This window comes from Melanostigma gelatinosum, assembly GCF_949748355.1.
Source record: "Melanostigma gelatinosum genome assembly, chromosome: 19".
NCBI lineage: Eukaryota > Metazoa > Chordata > Actinopteri > Perciformes > Zoarcidae > Melanostigma > Melanostigma gelatinosum.
In genome coordinates this window covers 12,109,950-12,126,004 of record NC_136652.1, presented here as the reverse complement: position 1 = coordinate 12,126,004, position 16,055 = coordinate 12,109,950, and the positions used below count along the sequence as shown (strand labels likewise).

Below are 16,055 nucleotides of genomic sequence, written 5' to 3'. Positions count from 1 at the left end.
CAACTATTTTGCTGTTGTGACAGACGTTTTGTTGAAGCATGTTTCACAGCAAAAAGACAAAATGTGGTCATGAAATGAAATCATTTTGGTTATGCACTTCACGAATGCATTTGCATCATCAAAATAAATTGCATTTTTGCATTGAGCTGCACTAGTGACTTGACAATGGTCCAATTCTATATGAGGTGTTCAACTAATGATTATTTTCATTGAAGTTATTAGCCTGCATAATATTTTTTCAATAAATGTGTTGATTGTTTGGTATATACCACGTCAGAAAAATTGCTATCCCAATATCCATAGAGCCAAAGTTGACAAATTGTTTTGTCTGACCAAAATGTCAGTTATCTCTGGTGCCTCCAATTTCTTTTGGCAGCGATTACAGCCTTGAGTCCTCTTGGGTGTGACGCAACAAGCTATGATATCTGGATTTGAGGATTTTCTGCCAGTGTACTCTGCAGATCCTATCAGGCTCTGTCAGGTCGAATGGAGACCGTCAGTTGACAGCTATTTTCAAATCTCAGAGACGTTCGATTTAATTCAAGTCTGGGTCATAGGCCTCATTCACCAAGAAATGTCTTATTTCTGACTTTCACCAATGTTTTTTTAATTTGGTATTTGTAAGAACAGAATATACGGACACAAGAGCTCACTTACGCACAAATAATGGGTAATTTGTTTTCTTAAATTCTAAAGATGTATAATATAGGATTCAAATTACAATACAATGGTCATCATTTATATTATATTCTGATATTTGTTTTCATTCATTTACAAATGATTATGGTCTATTAAAATGAATTAACACTAACTCTTCAACACAGAAAGACTAATAGCATTCACTGCACCTTTAAGGACACGGGCCCCTCTTGCCGTGAGGTGAAGGTTCTAGCCACTACACCACTGTGCAGCCCATGAATGTCTTAATGGATTGCAAATTGTATGGCAAACCAACTAATAGTTTTTGAGATTTGTTCAGAAGACAGAGAGACATGAGTGTGAGCGATATCATATTCCCAGATGTGTGTGTATATCTGTGTTTGTGTGGGTGTATCAGAGCCAAACAAGTCAGCTTTTTCTCAGCAGTGAATCTGCTGTTTTCACAGAATTCCTCTTGTCAGTTATCACACACATCCTTGTGATAATGTGTGTGTGTGTGTGTGTGTGTGTGTGTGTGTGTGTGCGTGCGTGGGTATTTTAGTACGTGTGTTGGTGTGGGAAGGGATGAGGTATGTGCAACAGCAGCCTTTGTTTTTTTCCAAAGATTAATGTGAACCATAAAAATCTGTGAGCTGGAGGAGGAGGACGTCAGGAGCGAGGACGAGCTGCGAACACATTGTGTAACAGTCAGAATTAACTGCATTATGTGCAACAAAATGCATCGCATCAGAGTAATCACTGAATACACAGTAAGTTATTTTATATATAATTGTGTTCAAGACACAAAAAACATCAAAATAAAATGAATAAGTTACCTTTGAATATCACCACGCCAATTACGACACAACATCAGGACCATAGGTCATCAAAAAACATGTTTTGTCGCTGTTAGCTAGCTAACGTTCGCATGGTTGACAAATGTCTAAAAACATTGAAACCTGTGGAGCTACGCTAGTTACTGAAGGTATACTGAATGCACATACATCTTCTGTCTGGGTTGCCAGGTGATGGGGTGGTTCAGTTTTACGCAGCGATCTGTAGGCTCTAGCTTCTATCTTCATCTTTTCAACCTGTTTCCACTACTGAATCATGACGACATCCTGGATATATCCTGTAAACCCTTCTGTCGGCTTCTCTCTGAAATGGCTTTTGCGTTTTTCCCAAAATGTGATATGTTCATGCAGGAAGTGCAGTTAGTGACAGTGTGGGCTCCATGTTAACGTAGCTCTGACTGCTTGAATGAGTAGCAGCAGGAGGCGGGGCTTATTAGAAGGACAATTCACGGGGCCATCAGCGGCCACAATCCATTCTTTGTGAATTTGCCCCTTTGAGTGCTCAAGTAACTGATAGCGGCTGTTATTAGAAGATGACATTTATCTTTACTGTATGTAGATTGCATTATCACTGAAGGGGGGAGAGAGCGCGTGCTTTTTGTTGCTCTTCTCTCTTCCTGGAGTTGTTAGCACTCTTTCTGTCACAGGGATGAATTGATTATTGCTGGTTGAACCCACTCACTCCATGATCAAAGTCTGAGAGGTTGCCGAGTGACGGTACAGTACCATTTAGTGAAACATTAACTCAGTCTCCCCCCCCAACACCTTCATGTAATCACTGCCCTGAGAAAACACAATGTTTGGTTTGTTTTTGATCATACAGCGAGGAAACAAAGACATTTATGATTCATCTTACATTCTCACCTTCTTCTCGTGTTAATATTTTACATTTACATAGCATGGGGTCATAGAGGATTGGTGATATCAGAGTTGTAGCCAGGTTTCTGGGATTACTGAGGTCATGAGGTCATGAAGTCCCCTCTCAAGGTAACTAAATATGCATACCAGCACCGCTACAGCTCAGTAATTAATAAAGGGTCTCCGCTGGTAGTCTGGCAACCTCAAGTTGAAGACAAGACTCCAGGTACAAACTGTACGCCGCCACAAAATAGTTGGGCACATAACCTCCAGTGGAGACTCCAAATTGTCGTTTTTACTCTTTGTTTTTGTACGGACGAAATAAATAATATAAAATGTTAATTAATGAGCTTTAACAGTTATAATAGTTGGATATGTGCCATTATGTGCTTCTAGCTTAGTTACATAAAGGATTTGAGGACTTCTTCCCCCGTTTGTTTATCATCATCGTCATCGTCACAACCAGAGAGCTGGTTCACATTCCAGCCTTCTTCAGTCTTTGGGTGCAAACCTGCCATGTGGTCAGATTAAAGGTTTCTGAGAGGAGTGTGGGAGAGGACGATCCTGTAGCAAAGTCCAGAGAGACTCTCGTTTCTTTCACTCGATGAGCCACACGTTTTGGATCTCCCTGTATTAAACTGAGTCAGAAGTGAGTTCAGTGCTAAACACAAAGTACAGCTGAAGCTGATAGGAATGTTGTTGCTCAAGGTATTTATTTAGTCATCAAGTATTCAAGGGTCATTTATTGTCATTACGCAACACTGGGTCACACAACCAAAAGCAGAAGTCCATTTACTACGCAAGAAAACGTTACATAACAAAACAGCAGAACATGCCTGCAGTGCATTTTTTTTCAAATGTCTTTACAATTCATCATTCATGAGGGGGACGTGAATGTTTGTACCAAATGGCAAAGGCAAGCGTTACAATAGTTCTTCAGACATTTCACTCAAAGCCTCAAATGTCAACCTCGTGGTGGTGCTTGATGGAAATTCAGGGGCTCACCAAAGTCAGGAGGATTCATCCTCTGGGGAAACATGAATATCTGAACAAAATTAGCATTCCATTTAATAGTTGAGATCTGGAACAAAGACCGACTGAGAGACCAACAATATAATCAGCAGAGCCACACTGCTCACATTGGGAAAAGCATGGTAGCGTTTAAGTCTTGTTACTATCGTAATAAAAAGCCCCACATTGAAGAAAGGAAACAAAAGTGCTGTTGAAAAAGGAAGTGAAACAAGCTGTAAGCGTCATCCTCATTTAAATCCATTAGAGTCAACAGAGTCATCGGCTCATCTTGACAGCCTATGACTGACCAAACAAAAACCGGGCTCTGCAACAGCATTTATTCCATATTAACTGGTTGAAAGGTCAAAGTTTAGCTTTTCGGCCGACGTGTCAGTGTTTCAGTTCTCTGTTTCTGTATTTGATCGATTGAAAGAAAACACGAGATAGACCAGCCAGAGTTTGGTTAGACCACAAAGCTCACTGTCACATGTGAATCTGGCAAAAAATATAACAAGTGAAAATTCAAACAAGAACATATTCCAGCAGGTGCTGCTGGTGCTGCTGTTGTTTTAAGTGATTTTGTAAAAAAAACTACTGTGGTCTGTAAATGGGCCTAAATGACACAGAGGGCTCTTTCTCTCTCAGACAAAGCTCAGGGCTCACTGATTGTAGTTTCCGGAAAAATAATTCCCTATTTCTCATGACGTGCATTTATTTTATTTTAACATTCAAACTCTGTCTGTCAATGATCCAAAGTTTCCAACGACTCATAGCTTAGCTTAGCATAAAGACTGAAAACAGGGGAAACAGCTAGCATGGCTCTGTCCAAAAGTAACAAAACTCGTCGACCAGCAGCTCTGAAGCTCCCTAATGATCATCTTGTGACTACAAAGAAATTGGTGACACGTGAGAGGGCACATGCAAGAGCTTCGTCAGGATGCCTCTTTTGGGGTTTTGTGTGTACAAGTCGCCGTGTTGGGTGAATCCATTTAGCAGCAGAGTGACCGCTCACCCTCAAGTCCAGTGTTCACCCCCACCTCTCTTCAGCCTCATGTCCTGCTCACCCCGTTTGAAAATCACAGGGACAAAGCCAGAGAGACAGATGTCCTCGTGCTACCACAGACACACACACACACACACACACACACACACACACACACCCACACACACACAGTAAGGTCAGATCAGTACATCAGCTTGGTTTAGTTGTGACATCATTTTTAGGAGGCAGGGGTCAACAATACATACACAGACTGGGGTCAGCAGTGGATGCATAGAGACCAACTCTACTGTCTGTGTACAATGGGCTGCAGTGAAGGTGCAAAGAACACCTGACCTTAACAAAGAGCACAAAAAAAGAGAGCTGCCCCATGCGTGAAACTCTTTCTGTCCACATGAAAAGGGACAGGCGGCGAGCAGAGAGCGGCCCGGCAGCAGTGAGGAATGCTGGGTAGAGCCCCTTGCTTGTTGATTTAGGAATGCCCCTGGGCCTCTTACATAAGTCCCGCCGGGCCGGCAGTGGCTGCTCCGTCAGCCACACATTCGCATTCAGCAGCCGCTGAAACTCAGCCACATACTTCACCAAGCATCCGCTTCTTCTTTACGCCGCAGAGCAGAGTTGTGAGCCGCTGTAATTGTGGACTAAATGTAATTGCAGCACGACACTCCACAACTCACTCTTCAGATTTGCTTGCGACCATTATTACTGTTTGGATAGTCTGAGGTTCTGTGGCTGGACAGAGGACATGAGCCACACACGTCCTGCTGGCCTTGTAGATCAACACGTGTGTAGCTTTACATATAATCTGTTTCTTCATGTGGTTTTTAAAGACAATTCGATTTATACTCTGGCTCTGTTAGTAAAGAAAAATGTCTTAAACTGTTATTTGTTCTATAGGCCATGTTCTCTTATTGTCATTATATTAACTTTCTTAACCTACATCAATGTGTTGTGTTAATATTCTTACCCGAAAGTAAAAACATACATATACTCAAGTAGTCCACTGTAAGTCAAGTTTTTGAGGTACTTGTACTTTACTTAATATATAAGTATTATACATTGTACGTTCATCTGTAATTGTTATATTTAGCTGATTATTGTGCTTCTAAACTAAAAAAAAAGTAAGATTAGAGAGTAATTAAAAAGGAAAACAGTAAAACATTTGTTTTGAATTATACTTTTACTGAAACAAAGGATCTGAATAACCTTTTACCTTTACAGTACGTTTCTGATTCTTAATGTTCGTGTATTCAGTGAGTTCTCATAGTTGTGAGCTCACAAGATGTTTTACAAAATGTACGCTGCCGCAAAGTAAAACACGCATATTAATTTCAGTTGGATTTTTACAAGAAACTGGAATGTAGGCTGTGAGTGTAATGAATTATGCCGTCCTGTGCACAATCGCTGCTTCTTTAAGCCTAAATCTCCTCTTTAATCTCCTTTCTTTGGTTTAAGTGGATTAAATAGGCAAAAGTCAACTACAGATCAAAGTCTGGCTCAGTGAAATAGCCATTCAAGACATTAAAACAAAAAGTTACACCGCTTTCACTTTTAGAGGTTGATTTCAAAATGTTACTCTTAACATATAAGGCATCACACGGTCAGACACCGAAAACATTTGTGGCCCAGGAATGTGTAAAGATGGTAATTTAAAGACATAACCACAGGTTGTTTATATGAAATGAAATAAATAAAATTACATTATTTTTGACTTTGAAGATTAGGGAAAGTGAAAATAAGGCAAAGGACAAATTTGGGTTCATCAACTGTACCAAACAGCCATTTTTTTTGTTTTATTTCACAATGACACATTGGACAGGTACTGTAGATATATAGTATATCAAAAACACATCAGTTGACATGTCATATCTAAAATTAAAAAAACACTTGTTTTCAATTTGCACATAGAGCTCAAGTCTTAAAAACAACAGAATAAAAGTGACCAAACATGAAAGAATGCATCATAATACATTTCTATATTGCATACACGTTTACTCAGGAGTGGAAATCTGAACCACATCGATGGACCACCTTTAAATGATATCTGTGGTGATGAGGGAAAATTCACCAATTGCAAAGGCCACCGTATGGACTTTAATTCAGCCAAAACAGCCTGCTCAGCTGTCCAAAGCAGAAGACAGAAAAGCTACAAGACGAGTCATTCCCTACTCACTTATGAGTAATGTTGGAGGATACCAGCCGGTACTGGTAAGCAGCAACCGGCGCTCTCAGTGAAGCCCCTGAAAGTCGAACACCAGGTCTCAGTTTGGTCATGCAAAACGTAGAAGAACGTCCTAGAAATATAAAAGAAAAACTCCCTCAGCATGGATTGTGACGCGGTGACGAACACATTCATGAGGATTTCAAATGAAAATCAACAGCGATCACAAGACAGCTTTCCAGTACAGATTCATACGGAGAATAGTGTTTCATTAATAGCATACAGTGCTCATTTCTTCACAACACACCCGGCAGCAGGTTTTTTTTTTGCATTTAAAAAGGCAAGGTGAGAGGTGTTGATACTGCTTCTGTATCCGACTAATGGCCGCAAGTAAAACCGCGTCAAGGCCAGAGAAGAGTCTTGAGAAACAAAATCATTAGAAAACGTCACATTTGAAAAACTGACTACAGCATAGATGGCCTGTCAGAACATTTAAGACAGAAAAAAAAATTGAAATTTGTTGCTATCATCCAAACTAAATATTACAAACAGCATTTACAGAGAGAAATAAATCCTTTCTAATAACTTAAAATAGTTAAATCATTAAACAACACACTTCCATTTTGGGCCGGAGGGTAAGAAAATAGATCTGCTTAAAGCCTACGCAAAAAAACAAGGGCATACTCTGTGCCAACGGGCCCAAAGACTAAACAACATACCCGAGTGATGTGCGCTCGGACTTGCATGTGTTGTGTGTCCTTTTAGAGGAGAGGGGGTCTCTCAGATCCCTTCAGTCTTGCAGTGAGAAGCTTTGGCACAGAAACACCATGGGATGAGATGACGCATCACAACACGGTGCTAATGAGGAACACTCATGCAGGCCTCGCTCCGGTCCTGGCGGAAGTACGGTGTGTGAACCCCAACATGCATCGCCACCATAATGCCAGGGCAACAAGAGAGGGGCCAAGTGAGAGCGGGAATGAAAATAGGTATACAGAGAGGGGGGAAAATACAAGAATGACTCAAATACAGAAGACAAAGGGTTTGGGGGGGGGGGGGGGGGTTCAGCCATAATCGGGGCAATGGCAGAGAATAAAAGCTATGGAAAAGGATTTCTTGTTTGGGCCACAGGTCAAAAAAGATAACAGCGTCCATGACAATGATTTCAGTCCAGTGTGGTGGTTTTCCAGCTTCTCCTCCATTTCTCTCCATCCCCTCCATCTCACAGAGACGACTCCACCTCTCTAGTGATGGTGATCTCGGGCACGGACCGAGGGCGCACCTCAACCCCTGCAGCTAGCTCCGGGGTCTCAAGGATCACCTCCAGGGCTGACGCGGCAGCAGCCTTGCAGTCACTACCGGCCTTCTTATCAGAGCCTGTGTTCTGTTTGTCTGCAGAGCCGCAGCACAGCTTGGGAGCACACTGAGTCCGACAGGAGAGCTCACAGAGGGAGTCCCGAGACTCCGAGTTGAACGTGACAAACTCGGGCTGGATGGTGGTGGCGTGGATGCCCTCGTCGTGGAAGAAGTCCTTGATGCGCTTCGCCACCTCCATGTAAGATGTGGGGTCATGGCACTTGATGTGTGCAGTTGCGATGATGCGACTGCCGGCCAGCTGCCAGATGTGCAGCTCGTGGATGGCCAGCACGCCGTCCAGACCGAGCAGGCGCTCGTTGAGTCGGTGCATGTTGATCTGCTTGGGCACGGTCTGCAGCAGGATGAGGGCGGACTCTTTGAGCAGCGGGTAGGTAGTGTACAGCAGGATGCACACCATGATGATGCAGAGTGTGGGATCCAGGTAGAGAACCCAGCAAGGGCCGGCAAACTTAGTGGGACCTTCCAGCAGGTCAACCAGCGTGTGATTGACGTGCTGGTGGTCCGTGGTGTGGCTGTTGATACACGGGTTCACACACGCCTCATTTTTGATGCAGGGCTGCCACACAAAGGTAAATATTAAAGAATTGACCACCACAATGACAGAGCCGAGGGCGTCACCCAACACATGCAGGAAAACCCCGCGCATGTTGAGCTGCGACGCGGGGTCGTGGTCCATGTCCTCAAAGTGGGGGTTGCCATTCATCTGCACCTCCGTGTTGTCTTTACAGCTGATTTCTGAAGATAAAAACAAAAGGTTAGTTTAGTTTACCAGAACCTCGAGTGAACTTTTAATAATCCACTGGACTTCAATACGGATATACTAACTACAGCATTCAAAATAGAGATATAGACAATACAGAAAAAAAGACAACAAGCTCACTGCAGTTCCAAGACAAATTAGTCATGAAGTTAGGAGATGCCACTAGGACCAGTGGCAGCCAGCTGCTTAATTGCTGAGTTACAGCATTTGGGGTCAAAGTTCATTTGAAACTTGAAACTAAAAAGCTAGAATGTCATCAGGCGAAACGTGTTGGAGCCGTTCCATCAAAACATCAAGAGGATGAGGACTAAGGGCAATTTACTAAATACATTCAGTCCATTGAGTTGACATAGTGGTGATGTTTTTCTTGCCAACAATGCTCTAGCTTTGACCTCGGTAGATAGTGAGTGACTGAGTCAGGGCGACACACCCTGGAAGAAAACTCCCAGCGTGTGGGATCCTACACGCTACGACACACTCTGCCGTGGTTCACATCAAGCACATTCAATTACGGTAGTAATTGCAGGCAGCACCTGAGCAATGAGCTGCTCTCTTCCATCCGGGTCATTCATCAGCAGTTAATGGAGTGGCTGTCGACTCCACGGGTACACTGATGTATGAACCCAGGAACAGCCATCAGTGCAATAAGAGGGGGGGGGGGTAGCCGCCACTTATTGAAACAGCGTGGGGGGGAGAAATGGCTTTCTGTGTGGGTTTAACCCTTCAGAGGACAAGGACAAACTTTTGGGGGTGGGGTGGGGGGGGGGGGGGGGTTGGTCTGGTGCTTCACATTGTGAACCGTAAGAATTTTGATCGATGAGGCCATCACTAAAGGTGACCACGTCTCCAAGGACACCCACCAATAAATATCTGATAACAAACGCGTTTGTCTAACGACCACCACCATAGCAGAAACTATGAGGATTAGTCACTCACACAGGGTGTCCTCCTGCTACATTGAAGATATGTACTGTTATGCAACTAGGACTGCTAACAATGGAGACAAAGTCTGGTACATGCTGTCAGCTTCGATGTGGGAAACAATGATGCTGGAGTCACTATATACTGCCATGCAAAGTACACTTTAACATTGGTTTACATAATTTAACATAGGGAAGAGACTTAATACTCTTTACACACAATGGCTACAGGTACATACCATTTCTCGGTCTCACGTCACCCGGGCTGTTGTGGTTCCCCACCAGGTTGTTGGTCTCCTCTCCTGAAGATCCATTGCCAGCCTTCTGGGACTTGCCGGTTTTCCCCCTTTTGTTCTTATTCCCATGAGAGTGACCTCCTCCGTGGGAGTGTCCGTGGCCTCCGCCGGCGTGTCCGCGGAACAAGCACAGCCCGAGCAGGTTGACCAGGAGCCCCGCGGCACCGACTCCGGCGACCACCAGCGGACTCTCGATCTGTTGGGGCTCGGTGAACCGCTCCACAGCCTCCAGCACGATGGTGAAGCACAGCGCCGTGAGGAAGACGGCGTTCACCAGAGCCCCCATCACCTCCGCGCGGATCCACCCGAAGGTGTTTTTGTTGGTCGCGTGGGTTTTCTCGGCAAATCGCACCGCGACCAAAGCCACGATCAGCGCGATAACGTCCGACAACATGTGAAAGGAGTCCGACAGCATTGACAGGGATGAAGTCATCCGACTGACCACCACCTCCACGATAAAAAACCCAAAAGTCAATGAGAGCATACATAGCAGCCGCACACGGTTAGGCTCGCAAGCCATTTTTTCTTTCCTCTCGGTCCTTCGTCGAGTCAAGTTTGGAATTAACGTTAAACAACGTTTTACTTTGTCTTCTGACGAGCTCACTGGGACCTCAGTTAACGCTAGCTAGCTATTTAACACAGCTCCGAGCTAACGATTTACGCTAAGCTAGCTGGCTCCCTGAGACAATACGGTCGATGCTAACAGCGTATTTACACACTGCTGTTCTCCAGTGACGGCAGCATCACTCGTAATCACCTGAAGACAACCAACGGTAAAACTAATCCGGTAAATTATACTAATTACCGTACACATAGACTGTGGACGACACCAGCATATTCCAGATACGTTTGCCGACGAGCTCCGATTTGCAGACGGCTGAAACTTTGCACCCGAGCCGGTAAACTTTCCACACGGAGCACGGCCCCATAACTACACGCCCCCGGACGATTCCTATTGGCGGATATGACACAAGCTTGAATCTGATTGGTCTAATTGTGCGACTCTCCCCAGTAGGCGGAGCAAATGAGCCAGACAACAGCGGTTGCTAAGAACGCTAACTGCGCCTGTAATCTCGCGATGACTAATTTGTCTGTAAATCTATGAAGTATCAGTACTTCATTTAGAAAATCTCATTAATGTTCAACAGATATGGTTAACAGGGGGAAAGCGCCTGCCCTTTGTTGTATTCACCTTTTTAATTGATTTCTTTAGAGTGATTGTCATCACTGAACATGAGGCAATCAATAAAACAAAGACCTAATTTAAATGTCTGTTAAATATTGGTTTGTCAATTGTTTCATTTTGTCTTTGGTCTGCATTAAATACACACTTATTCTGGTTTATTGAATTTTATGTTTTACTGGTGGCAATGTGATTGTTCCTCTACGTGTACTGGTGTTAAAACAGAAAGATATTCAGCAGTTTGTAATGCTGTTAAACAATACGTAGTTATATCTTTGTCAAAAAAAATGTAATTGGAAATAATTACTCATCGTTAGAAACCTATCAATTCGTGTTTATCTTTTAATTTAATCAACTTCAATTTTGAGGCCTGTTGTTGAACAAAAGCATAATATAATATAAATGTCCCTTTTAATCTTACCCTTTAATCTGCCATTAATCAAGAACAGACGACTTCCAGGTGTGAAGGCTAATTGCATTATTGTCTATAATATGTAAGTCTGAATTGAGTGGTCGAATGTTCATGGGTACCTGATGACCCCTTGTGGGAGTTGTCTGTATTAAGCACTAGTGTGCATTTGTAGTAAATTGTAATGGAAATGGAAAGAGTAATTGGTTTTGAAAACTTTTTATAAAGTATGTATATTTAATTTGACTATGTGTGTATAGATAGTACATATATAGTTTACTATGCATACCGAGTGTCTTTGGCACAGATCATTCAGGATGCACAATGTTCTTATTGTATCGTAATCAGTTATAACTACAATAAGTAGTTATCAAGGAATGCAATATACAAACGTCCCCCTTCACAATCATTCAATCAGCACATTTCATTGCCGTCACAGGTTCAGGAGTTGTTCTTCATGCGTTATCACGCTTGTCCAAACCACAATAGTGTTTATATTTTGTTGTGGATTCAAGTCCCAATCACTCAGTTCTGTCTATTTCTAAGCAGTTTATGAGAAAACTTTACGTAGGCCTATATTTAGCAAGAATATACAGTACATAGACAATCACAACATACATCTACAGACACTACAACGCTTGCAATAACATACATATTACAATACACCCATCATAAATAAAGCTTAACTTAAATCCAGTTATTATGACTCCTCACTTCCACATATCAGTCACAAGTCAAACAGTGGTATGTGTACGATCAGCGGATGCCCAGTATCTGCCTGCTCTTGAACTGGCAGGTCTTCTCCACTTCACTCAGTGTTTGAGCGCGCTGCTTGGCCACCTGCAGCCTCCTCAAAATCAGATCCTGGGATGAGAGACCCGACGGCCGTCTGATGGCCGCTGGTTCCCTTTGCTCTGACCAGCAAAGTGGACCTTCTTCTTACCAGGGGAGAGGTTCTCCACATCTAGGACCAAACAGTAAGGAGGCACCGATTAACAAGGATCAACTGTATATCATCAGGTAGCCCCTATAACAGTCTTCGCAATCAAACATGACAGCTAGATTTAAGATCGTGAGGTGTGTAATAATTCTTTATTGAGTATCGTATAAAAACACAATTTACAAAGTAATAAATTAAGGTAATTTTAGTCATCCACATTCCAAACTGAACACATTTCTCAGTTCATGTCTCGGTTGAGTAAGTCCAGAGGTCTTCGTCTCATTCCCATACCTATATCTTTGCCATAGAACGGTGTCAGATCCCTCTGCTGCGGACGGCTGTAAATCTTCAGTAAGCTCTCTGCTCTGTAACAGTAGATTGGGATGAAGAGTTTACACCAAATCAGTTGGTAAGACTGATGATCAAAATAGGAGAAATGACTTAAGAAAATGTATCCATTGTAGCATTTCTAGCCTTAAAAGAAACGTTTTACCTCTCAAGCTTCTCGTTTGACAGTCGCTCACGAACACAAAGCTCCTGCTCTCTTTCTGCAATGAAGAGACAAAATAGAAGCTTTTATTTTTTGAATGCGTAGCACTTACTTGCCGTGTAACAGTAACATTTGTATTTGCACGTACACACTTTTTTTAATAACATTCTCCTGCAACACTTCTGTCACAAGCAACACAAACGCTAATCTTTTAGGCCTCAGTGCAAAAGGATTTTAATGTAAAATACACAGGAGTTCACTTTTATTTCCCCCCAGTCACTTTAAAAAGATATTTAAATACTATTTTACACCTGAAAAAAAAAAAAAAAAAAAAAATCATAAGACGGTTTTGGGATTTTTGTGAAAAATCCCAGCTGCAGGTGAGCAGAATGTCAAACAGATGTGGGTCAGCGCGAGTACAAATAAAAGTCTTACGCTCCAGCCTCTGCTCACGTTCCTTCAGCGCCTTCTCCCGGTCTCGCAGTGCCTGCTCCCTGAGTCCCAGCTCTGCAGCAGAGGCGGGAATCGCTTCAGCTGGCCTGTTAAGGGGACAGTCAGAGTCTGCCGACCTCCTTCGGAGTCGCGCTTGTGCTCTCTTCTGCTCCTCAGCAACAGCATCAGCCAACAGGCTGCTCAGGAGAATAGACTCCACCGAGGGCCTCAGGTAGTCCTGTCAAGAAAGAAACATTAATGAACCCCACCAACATGAAAACACAATGTTTAGCTGGTAGCACAAGTAAAGCTTCTGACAAAACTATTCCTTTCTAACCTTCAGGTGGAGCATTTTGCAGAGTAAGGTGTTCAGTTCCTCAGAGTATCGGTATGGGATTCTTTTGAACTTGCCCTCTCTGATCTTCTCTGCCAGTTCTTTCTGGTTGTAGGCAGTAAACGGAGGGCTAAACAGGAGGAATCCAGGGAACACGTCAGATTCACAGTCAACAAACCGCATAGTGGGGAAATCAGCTCAAGGAGAAAAACTTACGATAATGCACACAGTTCATACAGCAAACACCCAAGTGACCAAATATCGGATTTCTCGTTGTATGACATCCGGTCCATTTGCTCCTGAAAGAAAGAAACTCAGGTTACATTTTCCAAATACGCCCTAAAAAAAAAAAAAAAAACAGCAGGATCAAACAACTCACTGGAGACATGTAGTAAGGTGTCCCAACGAACGTCTTTGCAAAACTGGTGTCGTGGTTCAGGATCCTTGCCAGGCCGAAGTCGCCGAGCTTCACATTCTGTCTGATGTCGAGGAAGATGTTGGCTGGTTTCAGGTCTCGGTGAAGAACCGTTGTCCTGCCATCACTGCGTCTGTGGCACTCCTTCAGGGCCAACGTGAGCTGTGCCATGACACGCAGGACAAACTGCTCCTCCACATAACGCCTGCCACGGTAACCACACACACACACACACACACACACACACACACACACACAGGAAGCACAGATGTAGAAAGAAAACATAACCCATACCTTTTACAATGCACATAAACACGCAACCTGCAGTGCATTGTGTATTTCAAGACAAAGGATCATAGTCACCTTTCCTTGATGCACTGGGTGATGAGGCTGGACAGGTCCCCACCTTCACAGTACTCCATGACAATGTACAACCTTGCATTAGTCCGGTCTATGATGCGGTCGTAGTATCGCACTATGTTCGGGTGCTTGAGCTCCCTCAGGAGGTTCACCTCCGACACCAGCATCTGCTTCTCACTCTCCGCCATGGTGCCATAGTCCAGCTCCTTCCACAGGAGGATCTAGAGACGAAAGAAGCATGATTATTCAAAGAGAGGTTAAAAATGGATGATCCAAATGTAAAACAAGCAGAGTCACAGATCAACTAACAAACTCAATAAAGTCAGTTACAGAGTATCTCTTAAGTTTACCAACAATAGCCACCACGTTTTATTGCTCCAAGTTTAATATTATTTAAGTAAATGATAGATCGTGTTAATTCTTGTTTTTAAAGTTACAGTATTGCTTTAAACCTATACCACTGCTGCCCTTCAGCCGCAGAAGTAGCTAAACCTAACTACCAACGGTCCAGTAGACTAATCTTTTCAGCTGTAAATGGTGGTATTAGATCAAGGTGTCCGCCATTACTTGAGCACCTGGAAAGAAGCCGCCATGACATTTTAATTAATTATCTAAACTATGTACACCTGGGTTTGTCTGCCGACTAACAGGATTAACCGTTCTCATGGGTTTTTAACGTTTGTTCGGGTATTTGTTAGTTTTGGAAAGTAGAACAACGTAACGTTACCTCTCATCCATTTACAATGTCACCCCCTAAAATACAGACTTTGAGGGCCCACAATATGTCTAACGCCATTTTCATTCATATTTCCGGAAGTTGTTGTTGTTGGTATCACAGTTTATCTAACTAAATCAACAGTAACTAATGTTACACGTTAACGTTGTATCGAGTGACAACAACAAACGGCCTCGTGGCTGCAGGTAAACGTTACGTACAGGTGGGCAGTGCCTCTGTGCAAACAAACCGTGTGAACGTTACTCACTTTCCCATCAGGTTTACGTCTTATTTTCTGGCATTTTCCATAGGAACCTGTGCCGATAGTAAACAACACCTCGTAATCCTCAACACGGGACGGCATCTTAACGTTGAAAGTTACCGGACTTAAGCTAACGTTAATTTAGCGTTAACGTTAAGTTATACTTGGCTGTTAAACATGAAGTTAAACCAGCGACTTCCGAAGTAGACTTTAACTTTACTTTTCTGCTGAAATAGACCAAATGTTTGGCTTTTGGTTTCTTTGCTCGTTCACTCGTGTGTGTTGAAGTATAAACAAAACAGGAAGCGTTTGCTCTCGGTTTAAATAGGTGCCCAAATCCTCATTGGTGATTGGTCTGCTCTCTCCTCACGGGGGCTCCTGATTGGACAGGGCGACAATACAAGTTAAGAGGTTGCTAAGCGCCTGAAACCCGCGAGAGTAGAGCGGGTAGATGACGTGTGCTCATCTCACCGCGGGATGGCGCAAAAAACACGGTCAAGTCATAGCCATGCTTCCAGAAAACAGGGTTAGGATCATGAGACGCATTCAATTATTTAGGACAGTTGAAAATTGTCTTTCAAAATCTCAACAAAAAAAAATCTTTCATTGATCGTCAAGGTCTCACTTAAATGTAATATG

The 16,055-nt window shown here is 43.1% G+C and overlaps 2 protein-coding genes across 2 annotated transcripts; both read right to left on the bottom strand.

Moving 5' to 3' along the window:
* Positions 1–6,123: 6,123 nt before the first annotated feature.
* Positions 6,124–10,737, bottom strand: slc30a1a (solute carrier family 30 member 1a). Its single transcript, XM_079290470.1, has 2 exons — positions 9,820–10,737; positions 6,124–8,635 (listed from the first exon to the last, which is right to left on the bottom strand). The coding sequence occupies exons 1-2, from the start codon at positions 10,394–10,396 to the stop codon at positions 7,746–7,748; spliced, it is 1,467 nt and encodes a 488-aa protein (XP_079146596.1). The 5' UTR covers positions 10,397–10,737; the 3' UTR covers positions 6,124–7,745.
* Positions 10,738–11,732: 995 nt separating this feature from the next.
* nek2 (NIMA-related kinase 2) lies at positions 11,733–15,688 on the bottom strand. The gene is given in 10 exon segments (XM_079290258.1): positions 11,733–12,353; positions 12,356–12,432; positions 12,700–12,773; positions 12,902–12,956; positions 13,334–13,568; positions 13,668–13,794; positions 13,881–13,963; positions 14,044–14,284; positions 14,443–14,660; positions 15,423–15,688. Coding segments are annotated over 10 exon segments (1,335 nt in total). The 5' UTR covers positions 15,519–15,688; the 3' UTR covers positions 11,733–12,224.
* Between the last annotated feature and the right edge of the window lie 367 nt (positions 15,689–16,055).

Coding starts and splice junctions, on each gene's coding strand:
- slc30a1a (XM_079290470.1), bottom strand. CDS start 10,396: ATGGCTTGCGAGCCTAACCGTGTGCGGCTGCTATGTATGCTCTCATTG. Junction 8,636..9,819: donor TGACGTGAGACCGAGAAATG/GTATGTACCTGT, acceptor TTTTATCTTCAG/AAATCAGCTGTAAAGACAAC.